Consider the following 16,703-nt stretch of genomic DNA (forward strand, 5'->3'; position numbering starts at 1 on the left):
CATTTCACGCTCACACTCAGGACGTCAGACACACACTGAGGCCGGCTGCTGAGGAGTGTAATAAGGACAACCCTGGCTGTCCCCGGACCGTACATCATATCCACATTATGAGCCACATCCTCATAAAATGTCTTATTAAAAAAAACCTGCACCTCAACATTTGCATTCAAATTACGACATCTGGATTTTCCCATCTGCAGGTTATTATCATTCAGCCACCCTCTACGACAGGTGATTAATGCCCCTCCCTCACCTATAATAGGTGATTATTAAGCATCTCAGCGTGGAGCGGCACGTGTCCTGAAGTGACTCTGTGAAACGTGAGATCGGTGCCGAGGCAGCACTTCTCTATAAGCCGACCAGACTAATAGTCTTGGGCTTCAGAGGCCTCGGAGCCACAGCGAGCGGGATTTATGGGTGCATGAAGAAATTAAGGGATAAATTGATAAAATCAGGAGAGGAACACAGTGCACCGTTTCACATTTAAAAAATGCTACATGGCCCTTTATTACGTACAGTTTGCTTTAGCAATGAACCAAAACGAAGTAAAGAGTACCAGGAGGGGATTAAGACACAAAAGGTTTATCAAGTTTACAGCATGGATCACATCTAAACTCTCATTTTGGCAACAAAACAGAATCAGTGTCTAAGTATAGGGATGTAATACGATCCTACATTTTCCACTGGGAATATAATCTCATGTTTTACCATCTTACTGTTATTGCATAATCCAGCTATTTAAAGGGGTAGTTTGCATTTTTTGAAGTGGGGCATTTATCCATAGTCAGTGAATTACAAACACTAAAGAACAATCGAAATGTTACCAGACTGGTGAAGCAGGCTGGAGACGACGTGGAAGCTAAAACATATTAACTATATCGTAATGTAAGCGATGTTAAATGAGTTCAGAGTCTGATTTTGAAGACAGCGATGTAACGGCTTCATTTTTCTGTTGGAAATCACCGTTTGATGGGAAGGTAAAGCAGTAAAAATGCTCTCAATGTTGCATAAACTTAGGATGATATTAATTTCACTATGTGGGACATTTTTTAAGAGGCCAAAATACATTTTTTGCTGACCCTATCCACAGTGGTGCTTCCATGTCGGACTCAAGCCTGCTTCTCCAAACTGGAGCCGCGCTGACTGTCGCCTCCTCTATGCAACACGCTGACTATGGATGAGAGCCATAGAGTCCTGCTTGCTCTTGAAAACTGCTTTAAACTACAGTCTTGCAGTCTTTTATTCACTTGTATACTCAACAGAATGACAAAAAAGTACATTAATCACTCTTCTCAACATACTGAGAGAAATACACATTGAATCATCATTCATGCATGACCTGAAAACTCAAACAACACTCCTGTTTTTCTTGCAGAAAAATAATCGATACCACTGTCATATCTGTAAGTTATATATGAGGTTAGAGCCTGAAGATGGTTACTTAAGCTTAGACTAAAGACTGGAAGCAGGGGAGAACAGCTAGCCTTGCCTAAATTTACACATTGTGTGTTAAATTTGAAAAAAAAGAAAAGAAAAAAGTGTAAAAATATAAATTTGCAGTTTTTCCAGGGGTCACATGCAGGACTATTTGTTGGCCTGGAGCTATCTGGAGCTTCAGATATGAGAGTGGTTTTGATTTTTGTCATTCAACTCTTGGCAAGAATGTAAATAAGCTTATTTACCAAAATGTTGAACTATTATTTCAACACAGCAGCAAACCATGGCACTTTTTAAGACTGATATTTGCACGAGGTAAAGTTACATAATTAAACATTACTCAAGATATTTTTTTACACTTCTTTCTGATGTATTAATACAAACCATGGACTCAATATGTTTTGGACAATCTGCTTTTGATGAGTATGCATCTGGCTGTGTCGGACCGTGTGAATGATAAACCTACAACAGATCTTAGAGTAAATGAGATGTGTGAAAAACACTGATTGTGCACAATTTTTATGACTAACTTGGAAGGTTTTTGCCAAAATCAGCAAAAACATTCTCCCATGTGCCTCCTCTACTCTGACACCCTCTCAGCTTTCTTTCTGTTTTGATAGAAAATGAAATATTAAAAGGTGCCCTGTGGAGTTTTCTTGTAAACAAACAAATGATATGTTTGCATTCAGTGCACAAAAAGAGGCTTAAAAAACATGTTGAATGAATGCATTTACATATCACCCCTGCACGTTGCACATATTCTGTGAAGTTTCGCCCGGAGAAAATGTAGACATTGCACATTTCTGCAAACCAATTTTACGTTACATTTGCACTTGTCTTCTGTATAATATCAACATTTCTAAAGTGACATGGTGCATGAGCTGATTATGTCATCAGGAGGTGGAGGTGTTTTCTTTTCCTCAGCTGTGTTTCCAGCACGGATAGTAACACAAAAAGCAGTTGTTTTTTTAATCTGGATATTGTTGCTTTTCCAGCAGATTTAGTGCCACCAAAAGAGGGTTTTTTTGTATTTAGACATCACTGCTTTTCTGCAAGGATTGTGCCCCCAAAACCTGGTATTTTAGACAAAATTTGATCCTCTCCTCACCAAAACCAAGCATTTTTTTTCTGCTTAAACCTAACCACACTTTAACCATTCAACATATCCACTACATAATAATGTGCACATGTAATGAACCCAAGGTTTACAGAAACATTCAATGCCAGCATTTTTTCAGGCAATTCTGTTAGAAAAAACAAATTCATTAGTCAATATTTCCATCCATACTGTAAAGCTGTTTTTTATATATTTTTTTTTCATATTTTTAGTATATATTTCTCATATTTTTTAGTATATTTTTTCAGAATTTTTTCAGTATTTTTTTATTATAAATTTTACATTTACCTGCTGACATATTTATTGAATGAGTAAAACGATGTTTCGGCAGCATCAGAACATTTCTACATGCAAACACAGAGACGTTAAATGATCAAATCAGAGGACTGCTGAGACCGATGATCACCTGAAACTGCTCTGCATCATCAGCCAGACAAGAGTTAAAAAAAATTCACATTAAATCACAATAAACAAAGCTACATGTCCTGTTAAACACCCCACAAGTCATTAATTTATAATTGACCTTTGCAGCACTTATTTTTTCTCTTCTTCTTCCTGCTATGTTAACTGTTATGCACCAAGACACTGAGACAAATTCCTTTTATGTGAAAACCTACTTTGCAATAAACCTGATTCTGATTACTTAGAATAGAAACTGCAAATCCAAATTTTGGTTTTCAGTGCAGCATTGTTTACATGTATGTTTACTAGCTTGCAGTCTTCTTCCCCAAAAAATCATAACCTTCTAAAAAGTGCTTCATGATGCTTCTCGAGGTCAGAAAAGAGCAGTAAAAATAAAAAAGGGAACAAAATCCCCCTCTGAAGATCAACAGAAGTTCATTTATGCACTTTGAGAGGCCGATTTCACTGAGTGAGACTGTTGATTTGACTGTGGTTAACAAGCGGACTTCCTCCTGTCTAAACTCCGACAGACGGCGGTCAATAGAGAGCTGCAGCGATCTTGATTGACAGTGAGGCGACTCTGCTGAGCCTCCAACTCACTGTGCAGAAAACTAACACATTAAAGACATTTAACAGTCTACAACGTTCATGCTGCCGACAGACACGCAGGGTCAGGAGGGATTGAACCCGGCACCGTTTCAGTCACAGAAACCTTTTTATCTACTTGTCCGCTGAGTAACATCACAGCTCTGCTATTACTGGAAATGAATTAGTCTTATTTCAGCTAAAAGCCATGCAATGTAATACCAACTGGAGGTATTAACTTAAGAGGATAGAGAGAGGCCAAGGAGAGGCAGTCATCACTTTAAAATAAATAAATAAAAAAGCACATATACTCCCCCATCTCTCATATTAATTACAGCCTTTTTTTTCTCCCCTCTGTGTCTCCACAGGCAGACAGCTGCTGACCAGAGTCTGACAGCAGGTATTAGTCAAGAGGAGTTTAAACCACAAACTCTACAAAATGAATTTCTGTCATTACATCACTGCGAAAATGTGCATTTAGTTTGTCCTGATCATGAAATAACAACCAGAGCTGAATATTTATCAGATGTCAACATGATGCCAAAAAGCTTTAATCATATCTCCAGAAACACTACCAAAATAAAAGTGGTCTTTTTTGTTTCATTTTTTGGTTAAATGAACATCACATGTAGCTCAAAGATGACTGAAATTCAATGAAAAGAGTCTGAACACTAAGTGGACATTGTTTAAATCCCTGTTGGATCTTTTCAGTTAAAATGTTTGAAAACAGATACCACATCCAGAGTTGTTTTTGCTGCTCCCAAATGAAATACGATTTCCCATCACATCTGTTTTTAATGACAGTGTGAACCAATCCAAACATTCAACCCCACAGTTTAAAATGAACGTCTCATTTATGACTTCTATCAAAAGTGCAACTTTTATATCACGTTAAGCTTTAGAAAATGGACAGTGTGGTAAAACCTCTATGTGTTTTGTCATTTATACTGTAAATTCACTGCAGGGCTCAACAATAGGAATGCCAAGGGCAAGACAACTACTAATATAAAATTAGACACAAACAACCAAAAAAAGACACCAAATTACCTCAAAGAGACATAAAACTACTACAAAATGGCACAAAACAACCATAAGGAGGCAAAACATTACCACAAAGAGATGCAAAACAAAAACAAATTGAGGCAAAACCACAGAGTCTGTGCGTCTTGCTCCTCTGTAGGAGAGGTGGTGGGGCCTTTCGCATAAATGTGCCCGGGGGCCACATCGTCTCATAATACGCCCCTGGCTGCAGCCCTAACATCATAACACCTGTGCTCACATGTTAACAGATGCATCTCTATGACCCTCATGATCAGAAACGTCCAGAAAAAGCTACTGAGTGAACATGAAATTCAGGATTGTTTTGTTAAAGTTGTGCAATAATTATCTGATGATACAAATCTGAATCAGTCAGTGAGGGGGGGTCATAGTCTGAGTCTCTGGGGGCCACAGGAGCCAAATGGTCTCTGCGGTGCAGCCTGCTGGCACAATGATCCTGCATAAAGCTGGTTATCTGCCCCGACAGCTGCGAGGATCATTATGAGCAAATCAGCAAACAGAAATAATAAACACCCTTACAGTGTGATTTACCTGTGCTCTGGTGATGCAGCTTATTTGTTTGAGTTGTTTGTGTCGGTGGTCGCGTGCCAACCTGAAGTTAAACATGAAAACATGGCTGCACGAGCCCGCTGCAGGGCCTGCACGGGCATCCGCTGGCATGATGATATCACGCAGCTGTGAGGTGGTAAGCCGCTGTGCAGCTGGACCGATCTGACAAATGACAGCCTGCATGGCGCATTGGAGACGCTTTAAAGTTTAAAGGACGGTGCTGTGCGGGGCGGTGCGGGGTGGTGCGGGGTGGTGCGGTGCGTGCAGCCGCTTACCTCGGGATGCAGTTCGGGGAGGATCCGTCTATCTCCCAGGTTGCAAACAGGTTCATGGGGACCGGTCTGTTGAGAGCCCCGCTCCCGGGGAAACTCAGCCGGCCACTTCTTTCCGCCATGGTCCTAGCTGCGGGCGGGACTGTCCGACTCCGAGCGGCGGGTTTGTAAACAGCGCACCGGCGCGGGTCCCCTGTGTGTGCGAGCGCGTGCGAGTGTGTCCGTTCAAAAATACAAAAAAAATAAAAATAATACTGCCGCGACACGCTCACGTTAGTACGGCGGAGGACGAGCTCATTTCTCCGTCCGTGTGGAGCCGGCGGGTCGGTGAGGTGCTCCTGCGCCGCGGAGGATCTGCAGTGGGAGCAGCAGGAGTGAGAGCACCGACCGCTGAGCTTGTTGTGCCTACCACGCTGCTCCGCGGGTATGAGGGGTGATTAGTGCCACACAGAGGCGGAGAGGGGGCAGGAGGAGCCAGCATACACGCGCAATACATCTTCCTGATGTTAGAAAAGGTCGATGTATTGTGTTCGTGCGGCTAAATATCAATACAATAAGAAATTTAGCAGATTTTTATTTGGTGGCACTAATTTTCGCTCAATATCACTGCTCTCAGTCTTCCTCAAACGACTTGTGTCTGGCACTAACCACCCTCCATACATTTCCCCCTTTTGAGATGAAAACGTCATTGAAAGTCTCTCGAGCCGCATTTTGGCCATTTCTCTGGCAGGTGCAGCCGGTGCAGGTCTGGGGTGGGTCCGTGGACACGAGTCGTGTCGCGAGATCGATTTAAAAAAAAAAAAAAATGTCGTTACTTAGTATTCAGACACAGAGGTGCACTGCTGCAGACGGACCACCTTCACAAGTCACTGTGCTGCTTTATGGAGGGTTAAATCCTCGCAGAACAAGAAGTGAAAGAGTCTCATTTTCTCCCCTTGTTATGCAATTTTGTGTCTACATGCTCCCAAACCTGCCCTGCTGATGCACCTCAGACCACATAAATAACAATTTTGAATCATGAATGAATTGATATTTATGATGACTTATATCACTCATATTCATTTTCCACTCAGTTGTTTTCTCCAGTTTGATGCTGAGCACGTGCTGCCACCGTGTGGTGATCAGTGCTTAAAGCTGACGAACTCAATGACCCTCAACTCCTCAAGAACACACTTTTATTTAATTAAATCTCTGCTGTTTTGCAACACTTCTTGACTTTGGAGGCGCAAACATTCACCATCCAGGTTCTCGGGGACTGTGCGACATGAACTTGGCCACTTTAAGGATTATTATGAGCTGCCGGATAAACTAGACTCATAATAATCTATGGATAACTATAAGAAGCTTGCCTGTTTTCTAAATGGCCACTCCTCTCCTGTACTATTTATAGCAGTCTCCTTAGTTAATACATTTCTTAACCCTTAGGGACTGTCTGGTGCATTTTATGTGCTTTATATTATTATTATTTTTAAATAATTTTGGCTGTGTTCATGCATATCACATACATTTTGGCAAGATTGTGAATTTTTCTGTAATGTTGGAATTTCCAGCTCGGCTCTTACAATAAGTCTAAAATAGTGTAAACAAAATTATCACATTCACACGGTTAAGTGCAAAAAATGCACCATTGAAACCCATTCAAGCTGCCATTTTTGAACCCACAGCCATCAAAGCATAAAAAACATGCATTTTATTATTTCTGGGTCATTCTGGGCTTTTGCCTTGGAATTTTTACTTTCTATTTTCCAACTGATGACATAATTTTTTTAATCATATTTGGCTTATGGAGAAAATAGGTTAACTGTCACAATCAATGTTAATGCTAATTGTTGACATATGCCTGGCTGATTTAAAAATCTACTTAGCATGTAAAACATTGAATATAATTATTTTTGTATTTTTTGAGTCATTTCTTGTTAAGTAGCTCGCCACCTTTTACCCAGCAATGCCTCAAATTTGTGCTGAAAAACCCCTTAAGAATCGTATTTTATGATACAAGTGTTTAAAACATATTAAAAAACTCCTCCAGGTACGACGGCACTGAACTCTCACTTAATATTTGTCTCGTCCACCTGTGCAGGATATTAAAATATGTATCACCCCAACACATCAAAGTACAATAAGTCACTGTTGTGTTTCATATCCTGCAGAGCCTGTTTTATAGTCTGTTCAACCACCACAGCAGCTCAGTTTTGATCCAAACTCAACATGAATGTTTTATTCAATGAGTTTTTAAATACGTTCGGCACAATGTACTGGATTTGTAGTTGGTGTTTAGTCATTTTGGCATTTAAGTTTTGTTATTTGTAATTTTCACCAAGTATTTTAACTATCGTCAGCATTAAAACACAATATACAATTATGGATTGTAATTTCTGTCTTTAGAAATAGAAATATAGAAATGAACAGTTCCAAGATTAAATTAAATTTTGTAACCATATCTAGTATTTTTTCCATCCGTGCATTATTTGAGCAGGGTGACGGTATATTTATTGAGTTTTGTGTTTGTGCTGACAAACATTGGCTGACAGATGTAACATTTTGTTAAAGTTTTATTTAATTGAACTTCAGAGACTTTATGAGTCCCCAGACCCACATTCACAAATAATATTAAAAAAACAAAACAAAACAACACTGTTCTTTCTGGACAATACTAGAAAAAAATTAAACGACAATAAGCATTAAGTGTTTTATTAGTATCAAATCAATAAACTTACTTAAAGACATTTCTTCCTGCTGAAACAGACACTTGTGTTCAGAGCCACAGCCCCCACAGGCCGAGGCTGCAGACAAAGTAAATAAAAAAAGAAAATAAATCAACACGAGACGAGGTCCTGGTACAGCAGCAGTGTTAAACTAAATTAATGCCGGATTCAAACATTATTACACGAGAAAGCTGAACTAAAACCACCGACTGAGACGCTTGCATTTTACGGTTCACATATCAGGGCGGCGAATGCAACATGTCATCACAAGCAGAATCACAGTTTCACGGCAATGCCAGGAGCTTGCGTTACAAACAGAAAACATACCTATCAACATTTTGGGGGAATGAAGACCATTCCCGCCTAACCTTGAACGGCTGTGAACGCTCGGGCGAAGAACGGGGGAGTGGATGGAATCATGACGCGGCAGGCAGCTCGCACAGGGTGGCGACGAGTATCACCGCTGATCGAAATGTTTTCCCGTCACGCGGTAATTCATTAAAACACGGGGGGGGGGGGGTTTAAAAGAGGGAAATCATGAAGCAACAGGAACACAAAAATAATTTTCCTGTGGAAGCAAATCCACACTAACAAAAACAAACGAGAAATCAAAGCCAATGACTGAAGATCTTGATTCAAAAGAAGCCACGTAAAAAGGCGGTTTCCTCCCCTTCAATAAAAAATGATAATCACGTGCCACCACACAGTCTATATTACGGCCTCCAGGTGGTTCGATCTCAATGTTTGCTGTCTGCGGAGGCGGAGCGGGAACGTGAACGGGAGCGGGAGCGAGAGCGGGAACGAGAACGAGAGCGCGAGCGGGACTGTTTGTTCTGAGCGGGGGCGGGTGAACGGGAGCGAGACCTGGAGCGGGACTTGGAGCGAGACTTGGACCTGGAGGGGGATCTGTTGGAGGTCCTGCCCCCTCCTGACGTCTTTTTCTCGGGGGTGCGGCTCATGGACCTGGAGCGGCTCCTGGAGCGGTTGCGGCTCCTGGAGCGACTCCTGGAGCGGGAGTAGCTGCGGGAGCGGCTCTTGCTGCGACTGTTGGGAGAGAGAAGTTTTCTTTTAGGATTTATTCTGATGAACTTTGCACTTTCACAGCTTGTACAGCAAATGCTGGAAACAATGACATGAAAATCTTTAAAATGCACTGGGTGAGATCTTTTAGATCTTTTGGTAAAAATACTGGAGTTGACAGATCTGCACAACATCCCAAATTACATCAGGCTCTCTTTGGTGTGTTGGATTTTAGAATTAACAGCAAACACACTGAGTGCACAATAACTGAATCAAGAATTTAAGATGAAGAGCAAAAAGGTTGAAATTGTCAGTAACAGGCAAAATTACCAAAAGATATTTCTTTTTGCAGACATTTTTTGGATGTAAATCACAAGTTTAATCACGATACAAAGCAGATTGTTTGAACAATGACGCAATATTTGCTGATATCGCAAATTCTGCCACCGTACAATTTCAAATCAGCACCTTTCTTTTTTTTCACTGCAAATATTAATAAAAACATACAGAAATGACATTAGGGATGAACAGTGGTTAAAATATCATAAAGAAGCACCGATGCAGTCAAAGTTGGTGGATTTTTTTGTCCAACAGAATTAAGTTTTCATCAGGAGTGCACGACAGGATACAAGTTCATTAAGAATACTTTGTGCCGTCATAACACGTTCCCAAAAAGCCGCTAAGACTGAACAGCGAGTCCAAGTAGACACTCTGTTTCTCTGACACATGGCAGACAAAAATATACATTTTCCAAAATAAATAACTGTTCCTGGAGCAGCCGCCCAAGATTTTACATGTGAGGAGTTAACTGATGTTTCAAGTTTTTACATCATTGCATAATTTTTTGCCACAAAAGTGCAAATACATGTATTTTAACGTGACTCTTAAGGAAAAACAGTAAAGACAAACTCACCTTCTTCTGCAGTCCTCAAAGATCTTTAGTTTGCGTCCATTCAGCTCTGACCCGTCAAGCTTGGAGATGGCGTTCTTCATGTCACTGCGCGATGCAAACTCAACAACTCTGAAGAAAAAACAGAGACATTCATTAGCACTGAACTCTGGACACAAACACAGTTTGATGAACAGAGGAGCAACTCACCCTTCATTTTTGTTGGGCCTGTGGGCGTCCACAAAGGTAACTTCACCTGCTTTTCTCATCAGGTCTTTCAGGTCCTGTTTCAAAGCATAATGCGGGATTAGTGACGGAGAACAAAACAAAAGGTGGCAGTGAGAGCCTTCTCAGACCTGCGGGGAGAGAAATGAGCAGGCAGCAAGACACCAGCACACACTGAAACCCGGGTTATCTAATGCTGACTTTTGTCACTCTGTGATAAGCTCTCATTTCAGTGGAGGACATGTAAACAAAAGAGTCACAAAAAAGTACTCTGTGTGGACGAGTGTTGCTTTTACTAAATCTGCTTTAAAGCCCCAATAATTGGCTCCATGAATTTGTGTCAGAACATAAACAAAGTCGGCTCCATAGTGACGCCTGACAGGACGCACAGCAGTTAGTTTTAATGTATTTAAGTTTTAAACTTAATAGGTTTTACGTACAAATTAATATTCGATTTTGTGTCTTGAGTATTTATGGTGAACGTGTGTATTCACTGGTGATCAAAGGTAACAGTACTCTGAGTAAGTGGAAAAAAGTTGTACACATATGACCCTTAAAAATGATTTGTCTCAAAAGTCGTTACGTGTTTACATAGTTTAACTTCCTCCCTCCCCTTAGAGACTGTAACTCTACACCCCTTCACCACCCGACCCTGAACAAACCCAATCACATGAGTTTTATGCTACTTACCGCTCCATACCCAGGAAGATATTAGCATAGAGCCACTTGTCCAAATAGCAAATGGGAACCAATGCAGTGTTAAGCCCTTGAGAAACGACCTCGGCCTTGACTCAGCATCCGGCCTCCACAAGTAAGGAACCACCAGAGAGCAAGTAGGCGGAGGGGTGTGCGCCCGACTCAACACCCCCCCAGCTCCATCAGCAACAGAAAAAGACCCATACGGGAGAGTGTAGGGACCGTGGATTTGAGGGGGGTTACAGCAGTCGGGGGTGCCAGCCCACAGAACCTCCAGACTGTGGCTACGGACCTCCTAAGGCTACCGTATCCTGCGCTAGACCACTTTCACCCGCTACGGGGCCCAGCCAAGACTTTAGAGCGCCGGCAACTGCGTGTAAGGAGAGGCACCACAATGGACACTATTCAGAGAAACAACCAGGAGAGGGCGCTACACACTTCTTGAAACCTCCGTGGAGGGTGTGCATTCACCTCTGATATAAAGGAAACCATATCAGAGCAGCTGTTAAAAAACAGTTAAAGGTTTTTGGTTAGAAATCAGCAGCTGTAATTTGTTGTTTTGAGGTTGTTTTTTTGGTAATTAAAAAATGTAGGTAGAAGTTTGAAAAAAAAAAAAAAAAAAGAAGAAGAACACTGGGGACTTTCTCTAGTAACTACCCAAATAGCTATTGAGTTTTAAAAATCTAATCTGACTAGAGACAAATTGGCCCGGCCTGATCAAATGAATGCTGCTTCAATTTAAATATATATATATCATTATAGTGTACACTTTTTTTAAAGCTTGTGTTGTAAGATACATTAGAAAGTTTAGTTATCTCTTACCTGCCAGCTGATCCGTGAAGAGAGGTTCTCTACAATCAGTCTGTGGTCCGTTCGTACAGGAGGGCCATATCTGTCCGGTCAACACAAACCAAAAGAAGACTTTAATACGACATTTTCATTGAAAAAAAGTGTGTTTGTAGAGGCTGTAAATGCATCTTAATCCCTCTGGAAAGCCTTTGACATTAAATATTAGCTGTAAAAATTCACCTGGATTTATTCTCACAGCATAACCAGTTCTGCTGCTCCGCCGGCCTATGAGCCGTGTCAATATTTGAGTTTGATTGAGACGTGGAAAAACAGGTTCACATTAATCTCCTGATTTTATCTTGGTTAATGCTGCTCAAAAGAGGAAAACATCCACCTGTGCTTATTTCCTCTGCACGAATGAGCATAATCCCTTCTCTCGGTTTTAACTCATGGATTTTTGCAATTCGTGTACTTGCTCAGCTGCCACAGTTCACTGCGCTTTATTTGACTTTGGTACAACCAGATAAAACAAAAGAAAATGAAGTGTACTGCCTCACTTTACTACCAAGTGAAATGTATGATGACTGATCAAAACTGAAAGATAAAATGAACTGTGGTCTTTATAAATATAAGCAAGAGCAGACGGCCTTTTTAATCACTTTGTTTACTCATATCCATCCATGCTAACAAATGACAAAGCAACATTTAAACAAGGTTATCTCAGGGCAGTTCTATATCAGACTCAAATTCAACATGAATGTATGTGTGAACATATTTAAAGGCTGAAATATTCAAACACTGGAGAACAATAAAACATTTAGAAACATTTAATATTGGTTTTACTGTACTGTACTTTCCTCTTCGACTGAAACAAAACATGAGTCGAAGCTTCAGCTTTAGCTAAATGGTTTGATGAGGATTCAGGGAGCAGTTTTTTAAGGCAAATATACCTGGAACCACTGCTGCGAGATGGGCGATAGCCACCGCCACCGCCGCCGCCACCACCGCTGCTACCACCGAAACGTCCCATTCCTCCAGGACCGCCACCTCTTCCTCTTCTGGAGCGAGCGTGCTCAATAGTGACCCTGAAAAGAAGAGCAGAAAATTCTTAGGATAATACAGATGAAAAACAAACTAAATGTTTCTAATATTTCTATGCAGGAAGTCCATAACAGATACACTGAGGTAGCTATTCATAATTCTGTGTGGGCTGACTTTAACACAAATTTGCTATTTAATGCATCAACAGTTATGGTTTGTGATGTTATTGTGATTTGGGCAGATGTAAGCCTTGCATTAAAATAAAACTATGAGGATAAATTATCTCAAATAAATAGTTTGTGGGTCCATAGATTTAGTTACTGATTCAATGTCTGAAGACAACAGATTTGTTAACTTTAATTTATATCTTCTTGTTTGGAAAATAAAAATCAATTTTGGTATTTTCTCAAAGGCAGTCTGGAGGATTTGCTGCCAGAACAACTGACTGCACCACTTGATATACTCCACACTAAATTAGATTTAATCTAATAATGCAAGCCATTTGACTGCTAAAAAAATGGCGCACCAGCATAGCAGCAGTGCACTTGTATATCCTCATTGGGACTCAGTTCTGTCCTCAAAGAATAAAGAATTTACCCCTGAAGAGAGCAGATATGACTTGCAAGCTTCTCAAAAAAAAGTTAGGAGTTACACCAAAACTGTGTTAAGTGTTTGGGAAATTACTCAAAAGCATTAGAGTAATGGTAATTAAATGCTGTGTTTCCTTTTAGTTACAAACCAGCCATTTAGTCTGTGTGTGCGGCTCAGAACAAACTAACCACGCAGGATTAAATCCTTACCTTTCACTGCACAATTCTTTGCCATTCAACTCGTACACAGCATCATCTGCATCTCTGTGATCATCAAATTCCTGAGGAGACAAAACGAGGTTATTTTCTAACCACGAGGAACAGGATCAGAACTCTTAATTCATACAAAGTGGTCGGTCATGCTCACCACAAAGCCAAATCCGTTCTTCAAGTTGATTTCCCGAATCCGTCCGTATCCCTTGAAAAACTTCTCCACATCTCTCTCTCTGGCATGGGGGCTCAAACGGCCGATGAAGACACGACAACCACTCATTGTTACCTGCTGAGATGGGGAGAAACACATGACTTAGTAAACATTTAACCAGAGAATGAGGAAAAGTGCAGTAAAAATACTAGGCGGTCTACAGATTATCGGCCGGGACGATTATTGTAGAGGTTCTTTGTCATTTTGCAGATGATCGCCAATAAAAATCAATTAATTAAAAATGCATGGGAAGAACTTTTACTTTGTAAAACCTCAGGGAAATATATCTATTTATTCATTCTTTATTCAAATTTTCATTTGACTTTATTAACAAAAATGTTGCTGGAACATTTAAACATAGTTTTGTGTTGGAGATCATTATCTTGCAAATTGTAACTATTGACAGATTTACAATTTTATTGCAAATGCATAACAGTTCAAAATATTGGTTATCAGTCTCATTAACTACTAATAATTGGTATTAGTGTTGATAAACCATTATCAGTTGACCCTAATAAACACCTTACTATTTGATATTTCATGCTCAGTATATTGACCTCAGTTGACCAAAAGTTAATTATAGACATTTTACAGTGTACAAATTCCAAGCTTAATGAGTAACAGATCTGTTACTGATGAGAAATACAGACAAGAAGGCAGATGTGTTTCTGACTTTTGAAGTTGTGCACCACTCCTCAACTCAACTAGAATAATTCTTTTTTATTCAGGAAATACTTAAAAACTAGTTGAAACCGGATCTTGGCTGAAAACAACTCAAGTAAAACCCACCAAACCTGAATAAGACAAGATATGCCAACTCTAGTCTAAACCAGTTTTACTCTGATCAGTTAACAAGTCACATTATCCCACAAAACCAAAACGAATCCCCTCCAACATACAAAAAAGTTCACTATTTCAACTATTTTTGTTGGACCATTTTAATAGAGGTGTTACTTTAATATCCATGTTAAGTCGAAGCGTTACTGTTATTCACAGTGAATTGTCTTTGACGAAAAAGCATAATGTTGCAATACTTTTGTGTGGCAGTAGTGTATTGATACAGAGATGCAAAGTATCGTTTTTAATCTTTAGTGTACATTTTTCTTAATATTATAAATGCCTTAATTTATGACGTCCTACTTGAATATTAAAATCTACTGCTTCTGCAGTCCACTTAACACAGTTTGCTGCAATAAACAATGACTGAACAACAAATGTTATCTAGTGGACTTAAAACGCCTTTTAAATCAATAAAAATTTTATTATTTTAGTAGACAACCAAAAGTTTAATTTGTATTTGAAATCTTAATAATTTCAAAAAATCGATACATGGTGTCCGTGTACCGATTATATTGCTGTGCAAGATATCGCAATACTATGCTGTGTCGACTGCCCCCACCCCTAACAGCCTCAAAACTACAATTAATTCTGCTTTTCTCAAAAACGTATTAAGTAACGTTAAATTAGTCACTTGACTAACGTTTGTATTTTAATACGTCTGATGCCAACTTACAATCGTTGCAAACTGAGTTATCTCGGTTGAAAACATCACATTTTGGGCCTAGTTTTAGCCTGCTAGTGTTAGTCCTTTACTACGAAGACGCTCCGCTACTGTTGCTATGTTAGCGATTTTTTTAAATTTCTTTGAGTAACGCCCTGAATTCATAAACCGTTGTATACATATACAAGAGAAAAACTTGTTAAAAATCTTAATTTAGCACTGGGATATAGAGGGAAGTGTAAGCATTTTTTTACACGGTTAAAATAAGTGATTTCGCTTCTTGCTCGGATCGGCCATAACGCTACGTTAGCTCGCCTCGAGGTCGACTACAGTTAGCTTCAGCGAGCTAGCTACCAACCGTTAGCTACAAAGACATAATTCACAGTGAAGAACTAACAAACCACGCGGTCATTTGTTTTAAAAAAACACAACAAACAATTAATACAAATATTTCGCAACAAGAAAATTAACTCCTCACCTAATTTTCTCTTTGAATCTGTTGTTTACGTCGCTGACAAGCTGTGACTTTAACTGACCGTCTTTCGGCTCGACTTCTTCAAAATGGCGAAAGAGTCCGAAGAGCAGGAAACGCTTCAGCCGTCAGGTTGCCAGTGTTTTTGGGGGGGTGGTTTTTAACAGCCGCGGTTAATCCTTAACTTCGGAGACTTTGCCCCTTTTTGTCATTCAAACGCGTATCACGAGTTTTAACTCGTAATCGTGAGATAAACAGCAAGCGCCTTCAGTTGAATTATACCATAATGTTTTCCACTGTAGAGAAACAAGCAAATATTTTTCTTTGTACCAAAGGGGGATTCAAAACGGATTTGGCAACCCACTTCACAGTTTACAATGCGAGCATAGATTATTATAGGGCCTGCCTACAGCATATATCATAATATATTGTCACAAAAATAGATGTATTGACAAGGACATACGAGAAATGACTAATGGAACAATAGTTTTTATTACTATTTTTATATTATGCATGTTTTTATATTTTTTATTTTTATGTATACTCATTAGTTATAGAGGGATATATATATGTCATCAGTACTAATTGATATTGAATATTTCTACTTGCGTTTAACAATCAAGTTTTCCAAAAGTAAAATGTTTTTTTGAATATGCTTGTCATGTGAAAAATGATGGACATAGACAAATAATATAATATATTCTGAGAAGGGACAGTGGAATTTAAAGATCATGTAATATTATTGCAACTCAGTGTATACTATGTATGAATGTGTACCGGGGTGTTTCTCTCCCTCCTTTTCTCACTATCTTTTACAGTTTTGTGNTGTGTGTGTGTGTGTGTGTGTGTGTGTGTGCGTGTGTGTATGCGTGTGTGTATGAGTGTAGATGTTTGTTAGTTTATTGTAATGTATCTTTTTTTGTTTGTTAA

The 16,703-nt window shown here is 39.6% G+C and overlaps 2 protein-coding genes across 5 annotated transcripts in view; both read right to left on the reverse strand.

Moving 5' to 3' along the window:
- Positions 1-5,808, reverse strand: part of pacs2 (phosphofurin acidic cluster sorting protein 2) — a 76,763-nt gene extending 70,955 nt beyond the window's left edge. For both annotated transcript variants that reach the window (XM_042500102.1, XM_042500101.1), the window contains exon 1: positions 5,425-5,808. In XM_042500102.1, the coding sequence (XP_042356036.1) occupies positions 5,425-5,543 (119 nt within the window). In that variant the 5' untranslated portion in view covers positions 5,544-5,808. The remainder of the gene's footprint in view (positions 1-5,424) is intronic.
- A 2,288-nt stretch (positions 5,809-8,096) lies between these two features.
- On the reverse strand, positions 8,097-15,887 carry srsf5a (serine and arginine rich splicing factor 5a). 3 transcript variants are annotated; one of them, XM_042500112.1, is made up of 8 exons: positions 15,780-15,887; positions 13,744-13,878; positions 13,587-13,657; positions 12,696-12,830; positions 11,779-11,848; positions 10,246-10,319; positions 10,060-10,167; positions 8,097-9,170 (listed from the first exon to the last, which is right to left on the reverse strand). In XM_042500112.1, exons 2-8 carry the CDS (start codon positions 13,867-13,869, stop codon positions 8,864-8,866), a joined length of 891 nt encoding a protein of 296 aa, XP_042356046.1. In that variant the 5' UTR covers positions 13,870-13,878; positions 15,780-15,887; the 3' UTR covers positions 8,097-8,863. The 3 variants fall into 3 exon arrangements, with proteins under 3 accessions (XP_042356046.1, XP_042356044.1, XP_042356045.1); XM_042500110.1 differs by having other exon boundaries at positions 11,779-11,857; XM_042500111.1 differs by having other exon boundaries at positions 11,779-11,857; positions 13,744-13,875; positions 15,780-15,882.
- Positions 15,888-16,703: the final 816 nt, after the last annotated feature.

Source organism: Plectropomus leopardus, chromosome 14, assembly GCF_008729295.1.
Source record: "Plectropomus leopardus isolate mb chromosome 14, YSFRI_Pleo_2.0, whole genome shotgun sequence".
NCBI lineage: Eukaryota > Metazoa > Chordata > Actinopteri > Perciformes > Serranidae > Plectropomus > Plectropomus leopardus.

Excerpts from the sequence above, each read along its gene's own strand:
- srsf5a (XM_042500110.1), bottom strand. The coding sequence starts at position 13,869 with ATGAGTGGTTGTCGTGTCTTCATCGGCCGTTTGAGCCCCCATGCCAGA. Across the intron at positions 13,658-13,743 it reads AGAACGGATTTGGCTTTGTG|GAATTTGATGATCACAGAGA; the intron begins GTGAGCATGACC and ends TTGTCTCCTCAG. Across the intron at positions 10,320-11,778 it reads CTTCACGGATCAGCTGGCAG|GACCTGAAAGACCTGATGAG; the intron begins GTAAGAGATAAC and ends GCTTTGAAACAG.